Below are 20,645 nucleotides of genomic sequence, written 5' to 3'. Positions count from 1 at the left end.
TCCTGCTTCTGTACATATGTGGTGTGTGATGTGTGTGTGTGTGTGCTGTGTGTGTGTATGTTAAGTATGCTGTGTATGTGTTGTATGTATATATATATGTGTTGTATGCTCTGTGTGTATACATGTGATGTGTGTATGTGTGTGTATATGTGTAATGTGTGTGTGGTGTGTGAGTGTATGTGCTGTGTGTGTGAGTGTATGTGCTGTGTGTGTGTGTGATGTGTGTGTGGTGTGTGAGTGTATGTGCTGTGTGTGTGAGTGTATGTGCTGTGTGTGTGTGTGCTGTGTGTGTGGTGTGTGAGTGTATGTGCTGTGTGTGTGTGTGTATGATGTATGTGTGGTGTGTGAGTGTATGTGCTGTGTGTGTGAGTGTATGTGCTGTGTGTGTGAGTGTATGTGCTGTGTGTGTGAGTGTATGTGCTGTGTGTGTGTGTGTGTGTATGTGTGATGTGTGTGTGGTGTGTGAGTGTATGTGCTGTGTGTGTGAGTGTATGTGCTGTATGTGAGAGTGTATGTGCTGTGTGTGTGTGTGTGAGTGTATGTGCTGTGTGTGTGGGTGTGTGTGTGTGTGTGTGTGTGTGTGGTGTAAGTGATCCCACAGCCTCACTCATGTTAAGCACATCTTTTACCAGCCAAAACCCCTGTTAAATAAACTTTTATTCTGAAATAGATTTTTGATTTACAGGAAAGTTGCTGAGATGGTGCAAAGTTCTTATGTGTGCCATACCCAGTTGCCCTTAATTATCTGTGTTACGGCTCAGTTTATGGTAGTTTTTACCATGGCACACCTTGTTAAATCAGTTAAGAAAGTCTGACTTTTATGGTGTGGAGATAGCTCGCTCATTCATGTACTTAGAACTGGCATTCTTTGCGGACACTGTGTCCAAGCCACCTTGCTTAACAGGACTTTCAAATGCTTCAGAAGAAAGGATGTGACCTTTCAGTGAAGAAGACAAGCTGGCAGTGACTCCTGGTACTCAGAAGCTACGGCAGGAGGGTTGCTGTGAGTGTGAGGCCGGCCTGGGCTGCACAGTGAGCTTCAGGCCAGCTTGGGCTTTGGTATGAGACTGTGTCTCAAATATCCAAAATATTTAAAGCAGAAAAAAGGGAGAATAAAAAAAATTAGAAAAACAGTTGTAATTATATAAGACTTTCCCAATCCCTCCCTCCCTCCTTTCCCTTTTTCCTCCTTCTCTGTTTTATGTAGAATCTCACTGTTGCTCAGCTTGGTCTCGAACCCCTGACCTCAACCCATCTTCCTACCTCAGCCTCCCAAAAAGACTTTCATGATTTCTTATTTAATCCTAGAATTCTCAGCGAGTTTCCTATATTTGGCCATTTTCTCCTTCGTTCCTAAACACTTCCTCCTGCTTTCTGGCAGGTACACTGGGAAAGTGTTCTAAGGCGGCTGGAATTCTGTACAAGTTAGGACAACAGATGTAGTCTGTGTCCCGGTGGTGTGGGAATCATGCCAGACAGCCTGTGTAATGCTGATCGGAAGTGAGACTGGTTGTGTTTGGTGGTGCAGGGGTGGGGGAAGCGGGCCAGGTTTTGACAGGTGGACGCTCTCGCTTGGCGGTGGCTGCCTAGGCCTGCCTCAAGGAGCCAGTGCCGTCATTTGGGAGTGGTTCCCAAGGAAGGCTGGGATCCTCACCCACATCCAGCTAGTGCTGGCTTGCTGGGGAGCTTTACTTACAGGGAGGAACCCCAAATAAGTGGCAGGGAAAAGAAAAGAAAAGAAAGAAAGAAAATGCTTTCCCGCGGTGTGGTAATATGTAGTCAGGCACTGTGGGAGAGGTTCCCACATTCATGTGGGCCTCCCCATCTGAGAATGTTCTACCTATTGTTTTCTCAGTCTCCACCCCCCACCCCCACCCCGCCCCCCGCAGTGCTCAGCATGTAACCCAGGGTACATGTCAGGCAAGTGCTGTGCCATGGAACTGCATGCCTAGCTCAACACCCACTTTCTTTTAACAGTGGAATTCTTTCTTTAAAGTATGTGAGGGTGGGGATGGTGCAGCTGTTGAGAGCATTGAACTGGTCTTGCAGAGGACCTAAGTTCAGTTCCTAGCACCACTGCTGGGCAGCTCACAACCACCCAGAACACCAGCTCCAGGGGATCAGATGCCTTCCTGCCTCCTCGGGTACCTGCGCTCAAGTGCACAGGCACGCACTCATACACATGAGTTAACACTAAATAAACCTTTAATACAAGACGTAGAAGGACACACACAGTTCTGTTTGATAGAGAGACATCAAATTGGTAGAACCAGGTAGAAATTGGAGCTGGCCGAAGGACCTGGTGCCTCTAAAGCCCTATAAGGAAGGTCTTTTAAAGTATGTGTATTTGTGTGCATTTGCAGGTGCCCTTGGGTACCAAAAGAGGGTGTCTGATGCCCTGGAATTGGAGTTACAGACACTTCACGTATGAGATGCCCAGTGTGGGTGTTGGTAACTGAATCTGGGTCCCCTGCAAGAGTGGTAAACGCTCTTAACCACTAAGCTAGCTTTCTACCCCCCAAATTCAGCGTCTTGCAGCATATTCCTCCAACCTTTTCATACATATTAAACATAATTTTATGTGCTTTAAATCCCTCTTAAACCAAGCTGTAGTAGGGAGGGCTGCGCTTGATTTATATCCTCAAATTAAGAACATAGACCGAGCCTTATTGTGGGAGGAAACTTCTGTTTAAGAGCTGTTCTATCTTTCTCCTCGTACCATGATTTCTTTGGCCTTACTGCCTCTTAATGTGACTGTGGATAATGCTTTTTGTAGAATTAGCTTTGCTCTTGTCTCCTAAGGCTGCATTTGCTAGTGACATCTCTGTGCTTGACCTACTGACATCTTGCCATAGAAGGACATGTGCTGGGGACTTGGCTGTCAGGAAGGAGTAGGAGGAATGACAGGCCAGATGAGATCACTGGCTGCCGTTGCTGGTCATGCGGACCTGAGGAAATATTGCTCTGAAGGACATTTTTGCGTCAATCTAGGAAAATTTAGTGGGACATGTGTCTAGTCCCAGCCCTTGGGAGGCAGAGAAAAAGAACTTTATGAGTTCCAGGCCAGCCAGGATAACACAGTGAGACCCTCAAACAAAACAAAACAAAACAAAACAAATCTATAGATCAGAAAATAGTGTGGTATCCGTTTTTAATTTCCCTGACTTGGACAATTGTACTATGGTTATATAATTAATTATCTTCATTCTCAGGAAACATATACTGAAATATTTTGGTATGAAAGGGCATGACATTGTCAAATGGGTCCAAAAAAAGAAAAGAAAGAAAGAAAGAAAGCTGATATAACCACATACGCGTCTGAGGGAAGCAGTTCACAGGACTACTTTTTGCAACTTTTGTGAAAGTTCGGTATTGCTTTTAAATTGATTAAAAAAAAATCATCTCATGTCTGGATTTCTTTGTCTCCACAGTCAAACTGGCACCATGTCCAGGCATCAGAACCAGAACACTATCCAAGAGCTTCTGCAAAGCTGTGCGGACTGTCTGATGCGGGCGGAGCTGATAGCGCAGCCGGTGAGCTCCCCTCACTCCCTCAACCACGCTGGCTGCTGAGGAGCGCGTGCCCTTGTGCCCTCGTTGCAGCCTGTATAGCCAAGTTGTTGGGCCTCTCGTGCTAGTAGTGTCTAGAGATGATCCTTTCAGACCAGACAAGACAGGGATATTATCTTAAATTGTTTTCTGTTGCTAGTAATGATGCTGCACACTGGGGGAAAGCATAAAGAAAAGAGGTTTGTTTTGGCTAATGGTTCTGGCCCAAGCTGAGGGCAGCATCTTCTTCTTGGCAGAGTCCTCAGGTGGCAGAAGGCATCACATGGCAACAGACAAAACACTCACAACACTCCAAGCCAAGTTGGCTTTTGTAACAGACCTACTCTCAAGATAACCTCTTCATCCACTAATCACGTGGATTGATGAGTCACCTCTTAGAGTTTCTGCTTTTTGCAGGGGTGTGTTTACAGACAGGGTTTCTCTGTGTAGCCTTGGCTGTCTCAGGACTCACTTTGTAGATCAGGCCGTCCTGGAACTCACAGAGGTCCTCTGGGATTAAAGGTGTGCCCCAGCATACCCAGCATGTTCTTGCTTTTTAAAAAAGATTCTTTAAACTTTTCTTTTATGTGTCTGGATGTTTTGCCTGCATGTAAGTCTGTGGTCCACATGCCTGGTGCCTGCTGAGGCCAGAATCGAGTGTCAGATCCTCTGGGACTGGAGTTACAGGTGGTTGTGCGCATCCTTTTGAAGGCTGGGAATCAAGGCCGGGTCCTCTGGAAGAGTGGTGTGTTCTCTCTGAGGCATCTCTCCAGCCCTAAGTCCTTTTAAAGCATGGTAGGGGTGACAGTGGCTAGCAGAGGATGGTGGGTGGTAGCCACCATTTCTGTCTTCTTCCTGAGTGATTATGTGTTTTCAGCACAGGAGTCGAGGTCCAGTCTGTCGAGGGTCGACATTCACGCTTGGATTACATCTCTAACCTGCCACACTGCAAACGTTTTAACCAATACAGTTTATGTATGTTTTAAATTTGAAGGCTGTCTTGATGTTCTGATTTCTTAATTTAGATACTGTGTAGATTCTTATAGCGGCAATTAAAAGATTACGCCAACAATGTTGAGGATCACAGCCAGCACTTGGGAAGCAGCAGATTCTAAGTTTGAGGCCACCCTGAGGCGCAGAGTGAACTAACTCTACCAATGAACCAGAGGGGAAAGAGAGTATAGAGGAGGGAGGGAGGGAAGGAGAGGAAGAAAAACTCACATTTTTAGCTTATGGTGAAAGAGGATAGGGGGTCAGCACCCTAGTTTGGTTTGATAGATACTCCTCTGACTCCTCCCATAGCTGGCTGGACTCCTTCATCCAAAGCAGGCATCGCGTATCAGTACTTGATGCAGAACACACATGCAGACCTGGGTGTAGTCTGTAGTGACTGTGCATCCCACACACATGCCATTCCGCCCCCAGTCTATTTCTATTGACGTGCGTTAAAATACTAGGATGGGTGGTGCTTGGGAAGTGGTTTCATATTTGCTGGTATCTTTGTGTACAGAAGTAAGATTCACTTGGCTGCAGCAGAAGGAGAGAGAGCAGCAAGTGGGACATGGAGGACAACTGCCAAATGGTACTGAAGCAGTAGAGCAGGCTTTCTGCTTAAAAACGACTTTAATCCCAGTACTCGGGGGGCAGAAGCAGGTAGATCTCTGTGAGTTCAAGGCCAGCCTGGTCTACAAAGCAAGTCCAGGACAGCCAAGGCTACCCAGGAAAACTCTGTCTTGAAAAACAAAAACAAGCAAACAAACAAAATAAATAAAATTTAAAAACCTTAGTGTGGGGAAGAATGGGAGGATACAAGGGATGGGATAACCATTGAGATGCAACAAGAATAAATTAATAAAGGAGAAAAAAATGAAAAAAAATTAAAAACCTTAGTGTGAAGTAGAGACTCATAACAAGATACAAAATTAGCCAGGCACAGGGGTGCATGCCTATAATCCCAGCAGGCGAATCTCTGTGAATTTGAGGTCAGCCTGGTCAACAATGCAAGTCCAGTACAGCTGAAGCTACACAGAGAAGCCAAAACACAGAACTGTATAGTTTGGTCTCATTTTTCTGTCACGAAGTCCTCTCCATTGGTGACATCTGACATAACTGTAGTCTGTCATTTTTTTCTTAAAGAACTGAAAAAGTTATGTTCCTGTACATGTGCGATACATAATTTAAAATATTTTGAACTGTTTTTATTACTTTGTGGTGTGTGTATGTGTGTGTGTGTGTGTGTGTACATGCCTGTGTACATGAGTGAGTGAGTGCCAGGGGCTACACATGGACATCAAAGAGCCATTTTCAGAAATTGGTTCTCACCATCTACCATGTGGGTCCCAGATAGCAATCTCAGATTACCAGGCTCTGTGGCAGGTGCCTTTACCCACCGAGCCATTTCACTGGTCCTGGTTTCTGTTTGTTTCTGTCTGTGTAGTACAGGTGCCTCAAATTTCTGACCCTCCTGCCTCACTTTCCAAAGGTGCAGGACCACAGGTGTGCACCACCACGCCCTCAGTTTAGTTAGAAAACATGCTGTTTGGTTGGGGGCTTATACTATCTGCTGCATGTTACAGTAGCAGGTTTGGTTTCCTTGATGCACATGAAATTCTTCCTTACAGTCTTACGTATGTTCATGCACATTCTTTTTGCCAGGAACTGAAATATGGAGACGGAAATATGCAGCTGGCTCGCAACAGAGAGCTGGATGAGTGTTTTGCTCAAGCCAATGATCAGATGGAAATCACGGACAGCCTGATCCGAGAGATGCGGCAGATGGGCCAGCCCTGTGATGCGTATCAGAAAAGGTACCGCCCGCAGAGCGTGGATGTGGGGCCACCAGCTGGTGACCTCAGGCTTCTTCCAGGGGACGCACACACACTCCCCTGAGAACACCTCCCTTATTTGGGCTCTTGCAGTGTTCTCGATTTCAAATATGGAACTGCAAACTTCATCTTTTGTGCCCCGCGCTGCCCCCTATCCCCTACCCCCAGAGATGCTATGAGAATTAAATAGACCTGAAAAAAAAAGATGACCATTCAAACACTCTAATTCCTCCCGGAATGGTCGCAGAGCCCTGTGACCTTGGGTATCTGGCAAGCCAAGGCAGGAGGATCAGATGTTCAGGGCTTGCCTGGACAATTTAGTGCGCTCTGATCTCGATATTGATTAATTAGTAAAATAGTGTTTTGTTCTTAGAGAAGGACAAAGGATGTGGTGGAGTCTTGGGTTCCTTCCCCAGGACAGTCAAAACTCTGTGACAGTTTAAAGAGCTGAAGGGGTCACGGGTCTTCCCTCCATTTAGGCAGAAGTAGCGGCCTCCTGTACGGCAGCTGACTTTTCAAGAGGCTGATATCGCGCTTTATTTAAGCAAGTGAGATTCTTGGAGTTGGAAGCGACCACTCCACAGCAGAGCCGTGTGGTCTGAATTTGCTCTCCTGCTACCAAGGGACCAGGGTACTAGAAAGATACACTCCCAGGATGAAATTCCCAAGAGAAATTGAGTGGCTGTCAGGTTGGCAAAGGCAATGGCACTTTTCTAGATGTTCTGCATTGTGAGTAGCCTCCTAGCATTTATACTTCCACGTGAGCGCGTTGGAAGTCATGGGGTAAAGAAAATAAAATCGTTCAATGCAACATCCTTGGCCTTTAGCTTGACCCATAGGAAACCCGGAAATGGGGAGATTTGCCCTGGATGGGTTTTTGTGGGCTGTTTTCTTGTGCCGATGCCATCGTGTCCCTTCCCTTTCAGACTGCTTCAGCTCCAGGAGCAGATGCGGGCCCTCTACAAGGCCATCAGCGTCCCCCGGGTCCGAAGGGCCAGCTCCAAGGGAGGTGGAGGATACACCTGCCAGAGCGGCTCTGGATGGGACGAGTTCACCAAACGCCTCACGGGCGAGTGTCTGGGCTGGATGAGGCAGCAGAGGGTAAGTGGCGCCCAGGTGGACCTGCAGGTGCTTCTTCTTAGACCACCCCACCCCCACCCCCACCCCGAATCCAGGTAGTTCAGATGTAGGTGGTGGCACAGTCACCCCTAGCCCTCCAGTGACAGCAACTGGCTAAGTCACGGGGTCGTTCTGCCCGAGTTGCCGCTGACCTCATCTGTATGCCACATGGGCTGGAAAGAAAGAACTCTTCGGTGGCCCCTTTGAACTAGTAAAACAAGAGAGAGAAAACTTAAGATAAAAAAAAAATTATAAAATATTATCATGTTGGGAGGAGTCGGGCACCGTGACACTGGGTGTTCTGGTTTGGCCTCCTTGGTTGGCTTTTTGAAGTTCGGTCTCCGGCCGTGCAAGTCTCACGTCACTTGTGTGGGCGTGGAGTCAAAGGATGGCACGAGAAGTATGTGCGATCCTTTCCCGGCAACTGGGCTTTCTACAAAGTGCTTTTCAACGCTAATTACTGTTTTGTTGTTTTATGTAGTAATTAAGCCCGATAATGAACAGGTGGCCCGAGAAACATGCCATGATCATGTAGATGGGAATTTCATAATGAAAACCTTCTAATGAGCCGTCCTCCTTTGAGACGTGGATGCGTTAGAATCATACATTGTGGAGAGGGTGTTACGCAATGCTGCGTGAGCTTGATTGATGGTTGGACCAATTTCTTAGTCGTTCTAAAATTTCTTAGCCATTTTAACATCCCCCTCCCCAACCCTTGTCTTTGATTCTGGGTTGAATTAAGTTGCCCAGGCTAGTCTTGAACATGCAGACTCAAGCCATTCTCCTAGATCAACCTCCAAGACTGTCTAAGACCACAAGTCAAGTGCTACTCATACCCTGCCTTTAAAAGGTTTTGGGTGAGCCGGGCGTGGTGGCGCACATCTTTAGTCACAGCACTTGGGAGGCAGAGGCAGAGGTAGGCGGAACTCTGTGAGTTCAAGCCTGAGTGTATTCCTTTGCCAACAATCGTTCATTCGCTCACTTGTTCAGTTATTTTTTTATGCTTACTTTGTATTTATTTGTTTTCTTTTCATTTTTTTATGTGCATGACGTTTTGTCTGCATATATATGTGTGTTCCACATGCACGCAGTGCCCAGAAGAGGGCCTTGGATCCCCTGGAACTAGAGTTACAGATGGTTGTGAGCCACGATGTGGATGATGCCAATCAAACCTAGGGCCTCTAAAAGACTAGTCCACGCTCTTAACCGATGAGTCTTCTCTCCAGACCCTGTTTGTCTTTCGTTTGCTTCTTTTGTTTGTTTGTTTTTGAGACAGGGTCTTGCTATGTAGCTCACACAGGCCTTAAACTTACGATCTTCCTGCTTCATCTTCCAGGATACAGGGATTGTAGTGTGCGCTATTGTGCCCCCACCACACACATTTTTTTTTATGAAGACCATAAGCTATTTCAGAAGGTTCAGTACTAGCCGAAATCACAGAAAATCATCGATTATGTCAGAAACCTAACTCTAAACTTGTTTGCATGTCTTCAGCTTCCCTAAAGTCTTTGAAAATCTCTTTATTTTTTGAGACAGGGTCTCATGGAGCCTGTGCTGCCTTGAATTGGCTATGTAGCTCAGGATGACTTTGAGCTACCGAGGCCCCGGCCTTTACCTCTGAACACACATTTCTTGGGGGGAGGGGTGTCTATCTATATTGACACCATGCTAGAAAATGCGGGCTCAAAAATGATGGTCCATAGCTATGAAGATGAATACTATGGAAGACAAGATACATCCCAGCTGCCAAATGCTCTGTGAGAGCTATACTTACGATCTTGCTTACGAGTGGGGAGAGAGTGACACTGCGGTCCTGAGAAGACTTGAGTTAATGGGACTTGAACTGTGCCTTTCAAGGAGGCCAGACAAACTTTGAACCTAAGTAATTACGAGATGCCGTATCCCCTGATGTCTTCGGAGACAGAGTGACAGTTACATTAAGTGACAGCTCAGGATTAGTCATGTTCTGCATTGCTGTGGGTGTAGCTTTGTAAGAATGCTTTGTAGAGCTGGGTGTGGTGGTACCCATGCTTATAATCTCAGCCTGAGCCACAGAGGGAAACTGTCTCCCACACTGACAGATGGACACCACACACACACACACACACACACACAAAACAATAACTATTTGGTAGAAAAGTGTCTACATCTTTAAACTCAGGGGAGATGGCGATCTCGCCCGGATGTACCATTCCATCACTTCCTAACACCCATCTGGGAGCCGTGCTTTTGATACTGTCAGATGGTTCTTAGAATTCTTGGCAAAGTAAAAGCTGTTTGATTCCTACTGTAGGTTCACCCTGGGATTCTGTGTGGCCTTCCCCTTTTTATCCCACCTTCCCCCCCACATAGTCCGAATTCTTCGCTCACTCCCAGGAGACCCAGCTGAGGCCTCTGCTGATAAGGGGTTATTTGGTTCCCCAGAGCGTGTTCAGGAGGCAGACTCACATCTCCCTGCCAGGTTTCTGCTTTGTGATCTGCGCTTCTGCTGATGGGCGAGCCAGATACTATACACCTGGCAGGTAATGAGCTGCGGTGAGCCGGCCTTGGGTCATTTCCACCTTCCCCGGCGCAGCGCCTGCTGCCTCTGTTTTCAAGCACAGGCAGTTTCAGGACAAGGTCAAAGTCCCTGCTAACCTTCAGTTCTCTGCCTTTGAGATGACTCCTCTCTGAAGCCTTGCCAAGGGTACTAGAACATGGGTGTGGCTTAGGACAATTGTGTTCTGTTCTTGCTGCCATCCCAGCAAGGGGTGTGTGCCCTTGGCATGTCCGAGAGATGACACAGGTGATTTAGAAATTTACATGTGCTCATGCAAAAGGAGGAACTCAATCCATGCTCGACTTGACCAGAACGAAACAATGTATTTGATGCTTATTGTGAGACACTCTTAAATTTCAGACTCTAGTGATAAATCTAGCCAGATCTCACATTTAAAAAGCGAATATAAACCCATAATCTTAGTACTATTACCAACATTCACCAGAATGGAGACCCTTGAGTGTGCATAGTAGCTTCCCTTTAATGTGGAGCATAGAGAGTTTTTACAGTTTGAAAGGGAATTTTAAAATGCTGTTTTCTGAGCCAACACTTAAGTATATAGTATTCATCAACATATCTTAGGCCTGGATATGTAGCCCAATGGTAGGGCACTTGCCTACCTTTTGTCAATCTGTAGGCTCAGTCCCCAATATAGCAACAACAAACAAAAGATAATGTAAAGAAATAAACAATGACAACTTCTTTAGGTTAGCAGTTTAGTTTGAGAGGCAGTGCGTGACTGTGCCGTTGATGACTTCTGAGATGCACTTAAAAATGATTGAATAAATAAATGTCTAGTAGTACTTATAATGTATCATAGGCATACTTGTATCTACTTATACAAATTCACATTCTATTATTTTTATCCTTTTTAGAAAAATGTAATTATTACTATTGTGTCTGAGTGTGCAGGGTGTGGGGATGGGGGTTGGAGGACAGTTTTGGGGCCTCAGTTGTCTCCTTCCCCTGTGGGTTCTGGGGATGCAAATCCAGCCATTCACTTGTGTAGCTCAGCCATTTTGTCAGCTCTACCGCCACATCTGTGGGAATCTCATATGTAGATTCTCTTTCTTCAGAAGAATAGTTTAGATCGTAAGGAACCCGTTACTGAATTTCTTATTCATCTTGGGCTGGAGTCAAACTAGTTCAGAATGTATTTGGTGATTCTCATTAGCTATTTGGTAAAAGTATTTAGCTTCAAACATAGTTCATTCAGTTGTTGTTTTATTTTTGTTTTTTTTGTTTTTGTTTTTTCCTTGAGATGGGGTCTTACTGTGTGCTTGGGTTAGCTTTGAACACTCAACTCAAGTAATCCTCCTGCTTTCTCTTCCTGGGTGATTGTACATTTTGAGTTTGATCTGAAACAGGCTGATGATACAGAGAAATTATGTGTTGCAGAGGAGGGACAATAAACGGTATGCTCCCCCTCCCTCTCTCTGCAGGCTGAAATGGACCTGATGGCCTGGGGCGAGGACCCTGCCTCAGTGGAACAGCACATCAACAGCCACAGGAGCATCCACAACGCCATCGGGGACTACCGCTGGCAGCTGGACAAGATCAAAGCGGACCTGGTACGCGTCACATTCATCGGGGAGCCTAGAGAAGGCTGTAGCATTTAGGCAAATCTGTCGGAAGCACAAGACCAGTATTTTCATTCCAAGAGACTAGAAATGAAAACAAAAGAAAACTAAAAAACTCCATTGTATAAAAGGGAAGTGGACAGAGATTTATGGAACCTGGAGAAGGACTTGAACCAAATGCTACATGTGTGCAGGGTATCACGAGGTTACGGTTCATAAACAAGTATTAGCAGAGGTGGTAGGTAGGTAGTTACCGCAGAAGGCAAAGCATCACCGACCAGAAGAAAATGAAATTATCATGTAGCTTATAGCACTGATGAGTTGCTGAGTCCTCTCCTGGGTGGGAATAAAGTCACCTTTGTCCTGAAGCAAATTGTATCTCAATTCAATACCTCTCCTGTGCCAGGAACATAAAGTCAGACTTGGGGCGAATAGAGAATGACAGCCCAAGATAATAGTCTGATCTCATTGTTTGGTCCCCACCCCCCACACCCCTCACCCCGCCATCCCCATCTCTCCGTTCCCATGCATCCCCATGCCCATCCCCCATCCCCCCTCCACTCCCATCCCTAGACTTGAAATCACTGACTGAAATATTTAGATCGACGTTTTCGTTTTCACTTTGCCCTGCCTTTTTACAGCTTAAGCCTTACTTTTGTCCACTTGAATATCAGCTCAGCTTTCTCCTTCATGTCTCTAAGATCTGGAGGACCCAAAATCATGTTTCCTAAAGCAGGTCTTGAAGTAACAGAATAGTTACTTTGTGGAGTCTTCAACCTATCTGGGGAAAGGTCTCCTTGGGCAAGAGACTTCATGGAGTAGTTGCCTCTTTTTAACTGAGGGAGCTGAGGCCAGCACCTTAGAGGGAGGCATAGAAGGGCTAACTCTCTATAGACCTCCTTGAGGGAGACTAAATAATTATCTGCATTTTCTTGTCTTTCAGCGAGAGAAGTCAGCAATCTACCAGCTGGAGGAGGAATATGAAAACCTGCTGGTAAGTGCATTTAGCTGCAGTTAATTCAGTTCAGTTCCGCAAGTGCTACACGCATTGGCTTAGTGTTCAGCAAAGAGCCCAGATATACACGGACCCTGGGTGCATAGATTGTAATTTTGTTGTTGCTGATTTTCTTTCAGAATTGAAGTTTCAAAATTTTTGTTTTGCTTTGTTTTCTGAAGGCAGTGCCTAGCACTGTTCTATTTTCAAGTTAAATTTCACATCAATGACTCTTGTTAGGTGCATGTAAAGCGATGAAGGATTGCAGCCCCTTTGAACAAGTATAAAGACACGCAAAATGTTTTCCTCACATAGTTTTACCCGCCTGTCAGCGTCTCATGACAGACACTGTCAGTTGCTTGATTCCAAAACAGAGATTTCCACTCTTCAACCTATTTGTGTCATCTTATTTTCACATTTTTCCACATTTTCTTGCTGGCTAAATTGCTTTTAAAATAGTGTGGCTACTGATAACATACTACTCTTCCTGTTGGCATAGGCATAAGGCTGATGGCACCTTACCTTTGTGTGGGCAAAGCCTGACTTACCTAAGATAGAAAGCTAGATTTATCTAAAAGTATAGTTCTTAATTAACTAAAGTTATTTAACTCAAACTGATCTTTTAATTTTTGTTTATTATAATTGGAGTGTGTGTGTATGCAAACATGCGTATGCTTTAATGTGTACAGAGGTCAGAGGACAACTTTATAGAGTCAGCTTCTCTGCGTGGGTCCTGGGGATTGAACTCAGGTCATCAGGCTTGTTCAGAAAATGCTTCACCTGCTGAGCCATCTGGCTGGCCTCAAATATCATCATCTGAGTCAAGCAAGGCTCTTCAGATGCCTGAAGTAGAGTGCTTCTCTAGCATGAGGGAGGCCCTGCGTTCCTCCAGCACCAGGGCAAAGATGAGAATGACCCTTTGGGGTGTTTGGGTCTGATATTGCTATGGCTCCACAGCATCAGCAATTTGGAAATGGCCTCTCTCCTACACCAGGTGAACCTAGCAGGTTAGGAGGTTTTTCTAGCCTCAGATGAGTTGGGTAAAGAACTCCACAGTTCTGCCTGCACAGTCTGCAGAGAATGCTGTTCACCTGAGCCCTTTTCCTGTGTTAACTGGTGCTGCTATCCTAATGCTGCTCTCGAACTTGTCTGCAGAAAGCATCCTTCGAGAGGATGGACCACCTGCGCCAGCTACAGAACATCATCCAGGCCACCTCTCTGGAGATCATGTGGATCAATGACTGCGAGGAGGAGGAGCTGCTGTACGACTGGAGCGACAAGAACACGAACATCGCTCAGAAGCAGGAGGCCTTCTCTGTAAGTTGCCCTCCCTTGCCTTTAGCCTGGCGGGAGGAGAGGCCTTTTAAATAATTTGATCAGCCACTGGGTATACTGTTCAGTGGTGTAAGATTTATTCAGTTTTATTTTATGTGTTTGGGTGTTTTGCCTGCATGTGTGTCTGTGTACCATGTGCATGCAGTGCCCACAAGTGTCAGAAGAGGGCATCTGAGTCCCAGGAATCAAGCCTAGGTCTTCGGGAAGAGCTGTCAGTGCTCTTAATCACTGAGCGTCTCCCCAGCCTCCTCCTCGTTTATTTGTTTGTTTGTTTATTTATTTACTTATTTCTTTATTTAAAGAGATAGGGTTTCCCTCTGTTATTCAGAAAGACCGCTCTGGTTTGTAACTCAAATAATCATCTCGCCTAACCCTGCCATGTAAATGGGACTGTGGGGATGTGCAATTGCTAGCTTAACAACCCCCAAGGCCATTGTTTAACAATGATTCACAGGTTGGCTTGTCCAGAAACCTTCCTAATTTCAGGTTTTGATCCACTGTTCTACAGTGCTGTCCACTCCACTCTAAGGTCCCCCCACAATATTATATAAAATTACCTTCAGGCTATGTGAGTAGGGAACACAAATGAATTTTGTCTTTAGACTTGAGTCTTATCTCTGTGCATATGCAAATATTCTGCAGTAGCAAATCCCAACTCTGAAGCACATGTGGTCCCAAGCATGTGGAATTAGGAATGTTGACCGTGTAGGAGTGGCAATGCTGTTAGCTACCTGCAGAGCCTTGGTCAGGTCATGCCAGTAGTCTTGCCTCAGCCCCTTCTTAACCTTGGTTTTCCAGCATCAGAAATGCTGTGGTTCTTAAGGACAACGTCATGTAGGTCCTTAGCACCAATAATTTCCAAAACGCAGTGTTGTGCGTTGCCACCTCTAACTAGTGGGACATCCTCAGAGCCTAACTGCGGCTGGCGGTAAAGGGTTTGGTGTCTCCTGTCACAGATTCGCATGAGTCAACTGGAAGTCAAGGAGAAGGAGCTCAATAAACTTAAACAGGAAAGTGACCAACTGGTCCTCAATCAGCATCCAGCGTCAGACAAAATCGAGGCAAGTTTTGTGGAATTTACATTTTCATTAGGGGAAAAAAAAGAAATTTTCAAAAAGGACATCTTTGTGAGTGAATGATTCTTCTCCATTATGAAACTGTACCAACTTTATTTTCTATTTCGGCACCTTAGCCTAGCGATTGGCACCCTCCCCCCCACACCCCCACCCCAGAAAATCCAGAAATGCTTTAGACTTTACCAGATGATCTCCGTCACAATTATTTAACTCTGCAATTGCATTACGGGAGCACTATGAACACTGTGTAAATGAACAACCATGGCCATGTTCCAATAAAACTTTATTTATGAATAAAAGTGTGGTGGGGCAGATGTCGCCCTTGGGCAGTATTTGTCTGCTTTTCCTGGAGACTGCTGTCTATGAGCTGGACTCAAGGCTGCTGTAGGCAGTAGGACTATTATGGCCATCTAAGTTGTTAAACTAAAATGCCCATGTTATCTGGTAAAAGTTACTGCCTTAAGTCTCTGAGGCCTTCTGCCTGAATGCATCGCACCTCCACATGACCTAGTGCTTGTGGAAGAACAGGCCTGGTGTGCCTGCCAAAGGGAATTCCACTCTGGTGCTGTCCCCAGTGTCTGTTCTGATTGGTTAGTAACTACTCAGTTAAGGCAAGACCTATTTTGGCTGATGTCTGTTTGATGGGAGCTGTCTGTAAGAACTGATTGTGCCAAGAGCTCTCAGGTGGACTATTCTGTGTCCAGTCATTAGACAAAAGTTTGCTTGACTTGGGGCGAAATAAGGAGGTGTCTTTTTCATCTGGCTCATGGGTCTGTGCAGGAGGCATTCCTCTGTGCCTTTGGGTGGGCATGAGACAGCTGACATCTTGGTGTTTTCTTGTTTCAGGCATATATGGACATACTTCAGACACAGTGGAGTTGGATTCTGCAGATCACCAAGTGCATTGATGTCCATCTTAAAGAAAATGCTGCCTACTTTCAGGTTTTTAGACATATCTGAGCTTTTTTTTTTTTTTAAGCTATATTCATTTGTGTTTGTGTGTGTTTCTGTCTGTCTGTCTGTCTGTGGTGGTGTTGGTGGTGGTTGTATGCCACAATTGGCACGTGGAAATCAGAGGACAATCTGCCCTCTTCTTCCACCATATGGGTCCTGGCAACAGACATCTTTACCCACGGAGCCATCTTGCTAGCCCTGTCTGAGATCTTAGAGTGGCCATGGGACTGTGAGAAGAAGTATTTTTTAGCAACGATGAAGTCTGACTCCAGCCCTTCTACCATGTGACACGTTACAACTCCAGGCTTCAGTTTCTCGTGTTGGACATAGGGGATCAGACCCAGGGTGATCTCCAGGGAACTTTCCTAGTCTAAAATAGTAGTCCACAGGCATGCATTGTATAGATGAATAAGCGCACATACCACACAGGTATAGAACTGATGGGGTCACGTGCATTGCAATGCCATCACTACTTTATCTTTTGAGTTTTTTTCTGAAGCAAGGAAGCTATCTGGAAGGCACTGCATAAATCCTACTTATTGTCCTTAGTTTAGAGGAACACAGATTTGTAATACAGCCTGCGGCCGCTCAGCCCCAGGACCAAGTCTGTGAATGCTCTCTGCTCTAATCTTTTCCTTTGGCCACTTAGCAGAGGCTTGTGGAGGTGGGGTGATGGTGCTCGAAACACAACTACTAAATGATTGTGTCCTTAGCTTTCCCCCAGTGTTAACAAAACACCCAGGACAATCAAACTTATGCAGAAAAAAAGGCCAGTCTCTGGCCCACAGACCCAATTATTCTGGTCTATGAAGACTTAGCACATCATAGTGGGGCGTGCAGGGTAGAACAGAACTGCCAGAGAGTGAGGGGAGGAAAGTGAGGAGGCTAGGGTCCCATGATCCTCTCTGAGGGTATACCCTCATGATCTAAAAAAACACCCACAATGCCCTTCTTCTAAAGGCTTCACTGTCCCCTGTTTGTGCCACACTGGGAGCCCAGCCTTTAACACACAAGCCTTTGGATGACATTCAAGATCCAAATCCTGATGTTAACTGCCTTTTCATTGATGGGGATTGTTGTCCTCCCTGACAGTTTTTTGAAGAGGCCCAGTCAACCGAAGCCTACCTGAAGGGCCTGCAGGATTCCATCAGGAAGAAGTACCCGTGTGACAAGAACATGCCCCTGCAGCACCTGCTGGAGCAGATCAAAGAGCTGGAGGTACCATGCCACGCCCAATCCCTCTGCAGCTGCACACGGAGGTGGGGGGGAGTGGGTGTACCCCAGACACAGGGCCGGCCCAGAGTCCACACCTCAATTTCTTCTTCTTTCAACAGCGTCTCTGGGTGCCCAGTGACTGTAGGGAATGCACGGCCTTTGCTTCACCACCTCAGTAATTAACTTAAAACAAGAGCAGAGAGAATGCCATGGCTTAACGTGACAAGTCCCTTGGGAAAGCATACCTCACATTTTATGCACATAGCCCTTTCACGGAGATAATCTTTCCTGCCCAGTTAATTCAGAAGGCTTACTGTGGAAAGTTATCTTCCCCCATGAAGAATTTGTGGCTAACTATTCCTAATGAAACTGTAGCAATATTTAACTTTGATGTTGTGGCAGCTTCTTCCTGAGGCCTATAAAACATGCAGGGCACCCGTGTTAAAGGTGCATTGTATTTGCAATTGCAGAAAGAACGGGAGAAAATTCTGGAATACAAGCGTCAGGTGCAGAACTTGGTAAACAAGTCCAAGAAGATTGTGCAGCTGAAACCTCGGAACCCAGACTACAGGAGCAAAAAGCCCATTATTCTTAGGGCTCTCTGCGACTACAAACAAGACCAGGTGTGTGCGCCATGTTCAGCATCAGAGAGAAGCCTTCCCTTTCTTTACGTTAGCTTTTGTCAGTCAGGAGGGCAAAACTAATCTTGGTTTCAATAAGCGCAGTCATGTCTTTTCCACATAAAGCTATCAACTGTTGAACAAATGCTGTAACTCTGCACCGAGTCACCAGAACCATGGGCAATTAGGACAAAATAGCTGCTTCCTTTGGGTGCTGGGGAAAGGAGGCAAAGCTTTGTGCTATGCTGACCATGTACTATACCTCTGAGCTCCACCCCTCACCTCAGTGGTTATCTTGAAGGTTTAAAAACCTTTCTGAGGTTGACTGCTTCCATCTTGCAGTATCTGAAGCTTATTTGGTTTATTTATTTTTTATTATGTTTCTCTTTTAACATATACATTTATATTATTACGCATGGGTAAAATAAACTACATACAGCAGGAAGAACCACGAGACAATCAGGAATTATATAAATGTGACATTCATAGTGATGTGCCTATTTGTATTTGGCAAATCTGAAGTAAACATCTTTCCTATCTTGTCGGGTCTAAGTTTCTGAGTGGAGATTGATTATCTGTCATGTCTCATCTCTATTAACTTAAAACATCTACCTTGAGCTAAAAACATCTTAACCCCTAACCTACTAAGCTTAATTGACAGATTGAACTATCTGGCCTTCAGACCCATCAGAGACTTGAGAAGGGATAAAACCCTAAAGCTTACTTGTGGTCACCTGTATCCTTAACTTCCAGCCAAGATAAGTGGAAATGGGGAATGGCACCGTCAGGGGTCCTGTAAAGTGAGTCTCCTGCAGGTTGCTTGGCAGTTCTGGATGGCATCAGTCCTGTAGGCTCTGTGGGAAACACAGGTTTAGAGATGGGTTAGGTTCCCTTCTTACCTATATGACTCCCACAGTACTGCTTTCTTACAATAAACTTCTGGAGGGTCTGAGAAAAAAAAATGTGGTTCCCTGCTCAGAAGAGCTTTATGAAACGGGGGTCCTTCCTGCCCTGTGAAATGTTCTAAGGAGTTGTGTGGGGACTGAACATGGTGGCCCACATCTCTAATCCCAGAACCTGGGAGGCTGAGACAGAAGTCTCTCGCATTGAAAGCCAGCCCAGAATACAGAGTGAGACCTTGTTTTAAGTAATGACCAAAAAAAGAAAAAAAAAAAACAAAAAAACAAAAACAAAAAAAACCAACAACACAACAACAACAAAAAAACAAAAACCAGACAAACAAACAAAAACAGAAAAACAAACCCACCACCGTGACTACCACTATCAACTCCCCGAAATACCAAAACCAAAAGCCAAAAAAACCAACAAGAAGGGAAGGGAGGAGTATATTGGATTGAAAAATGAGGTGAAAAACCTCTTATGGTTTACCAGTTTAGACAGACAGTTGCCTTACTATGTAGGCTGGTTTTATGGTTATTTGGCTTGATTTTCTTCTTTTTCTGTGGTGCCAGAGATCAGGGGTAAGAAAGCACTTTGTCACTGAGCCGCGCCTCTACCCATTTAAGCTGCACCTCCAGCCATTTTAAGAAGCTGTATAGGGCCAGCTGTGGCGCCACACACCTTTAATCCCAGCATGTGGGAGGCAGAAGCAGAAGGATCTCTGTGAATTCAAGGTCATCCTGCCTCCAAAAAGGGGGGAATGGAATTCATTAATTAACTGAGTTTACTTAGTTTTTAGTGTATGGGCCACTGAACCGAGTGCTTCACACACGGCAGGCAGTTACACTACCCCTGAGCTATATATATGTTCAGGCCTATTTTGTACTTATTATCTTGAGATATGACCCTGCTAACTTGACCAGTTTACCTTAATCTCGCTCATATCCCAGGCAGTCTTTGAACTTGTAACCCTCCTGCCTCATGAGTAGCTAGGCCTGAGCCACCAGACTAGGCAGAAGTTAATTTACGACACTATGGTTTTACAGACCGATGGCAATTTAAGAGCAAATGAGTGAGGCGAGTGACACCCCCATATTAAAGTGTAACATAGGAAGCATGAATTCAGAACAGGAAGAAAACATGACGAGGGGTTGCCTTGAGGCAGAGGTGTTCTCCCATCCCTGCGTGAGCTTCCCAGAGTGTCTTTCCCTAACTAATCTAGGATGTAGGCAACTCCATAGATAAGTTTTTGGTTCACACATGTCATTCACACACAGGCGTACCGTGATTGTCTTCGCTTGATGGGGGTGGAGGTCAACACTCTCACTTTCGTCCCTGTGTTCTTTGCTTGGCAGAAAATTGTACGCAAAGGGGACGAGTGCATCCTGAAGGACAACAATGAGCGCAGCAAGTGGTATGTGACAGGTCCCGGAGGCGTGGACATGCTCGTTCCTTCTGTGGGCCTCATCATCCCTCCTCCAAACCCACTGGCTGTGGACCTTTCCTGCAAGTAAGTTCTGAAGTCCCTGGCAGCTGTGACGCTGAACAGAGGGGCAGGAGCACTCAAGCCCGAACAAGGAGGCTTAGTTAGGGCAGTGTTTTCTTACTGTAGTCGTCCCTGCAAAGGGGCCTTACGAAGTCACATACCTATACTGTGTCTTGCAAGTTTATTTGGAAGATTTTATTATGGATAATAAGAGAACATCTGGCCATATAGGAGAGCCAGAGGCAAGCCACCCTTTGAGGCTGCTTTTTTTTTTTTTTAATTCTTTACTAATCAGTTATTTTGAATGTAGTTACAAATATGACATGCCCCTCATGGCAGCATTTGCTCACTAGCAAGCAGAACATATGTTTTATAAGCTCACACAGAATGGGAAGTGTTGGGTGGTGCCTTCCTCCTATCTCCAGTCCAGAGTTCAGGGGCTGCAGGATTTAA

General features: G+C 45.5%; 1 protein-coding gene across 2 annotated transcripts in view; it reads left to right on the top strand.

Annotated features, from left to right (window-relative positions):
- The window catches only part of DSP (desmoplakin), a 49,138-nt gene that overhangs the window by 10,980 nt on the left and 17,513 nt on the right, over nt 1-20,645 (top strand). For both annotated transcript variants that reach the window (XM_084796264.1, XM_084796265.1), the window contains exons 2-12: nt 3,432-3,534; nt 6,205-6,356; nt 7,301-7,475; nt 11,475-11,603; nt 12,556-12,606; nt 13,762-13,923; nt 14,898-15,002; nt 15,864-15,959; nt 17,064-17,189; nt 17,657-17,809; nt 20,062-20,216. In XM_084796264.1, the coding sequence (XP_084652390.1) occupies nt 3,432-3,534; nt 6,205-6,356; nt 7,301-7,475; nt 11,475-11,603; nt 12,556-12,606; nt 13,762-13,923; nt 14,898-15,002; nt 15,864-15,959; nt 17,064-17,189; nt 17,657-17,809; nt 20,062-20,216 (1,407 nt within the window). The remainder of the gene's footprint in view (nt 1-3,431; nt 3,535-6,204; nt 6,357-7,300; nt 7,476-11,474; nt 11,604-12,555; nt 12,607-13,761; nt 13,924-14,897; nt 15,003-15,863; nt 15,960-17,063; nt 17,190-17,656; nt 17,810-20,061; nt 20,217-20,645) is intronic.

The sequence above is a fragment of the Acomys minous genome (genome assembly GCF_964271855.1).
Source record: "Acomys minous genome assembly, chromosome: 9".
NCBI lineage: Eukaryota > Metazoa > Chordata > Mammalia > Rodentia > Muridae > Acomys > Acomys minous.
This window is presented reverse-complemented; position numbering and strand designations above follow the sequence as displayed.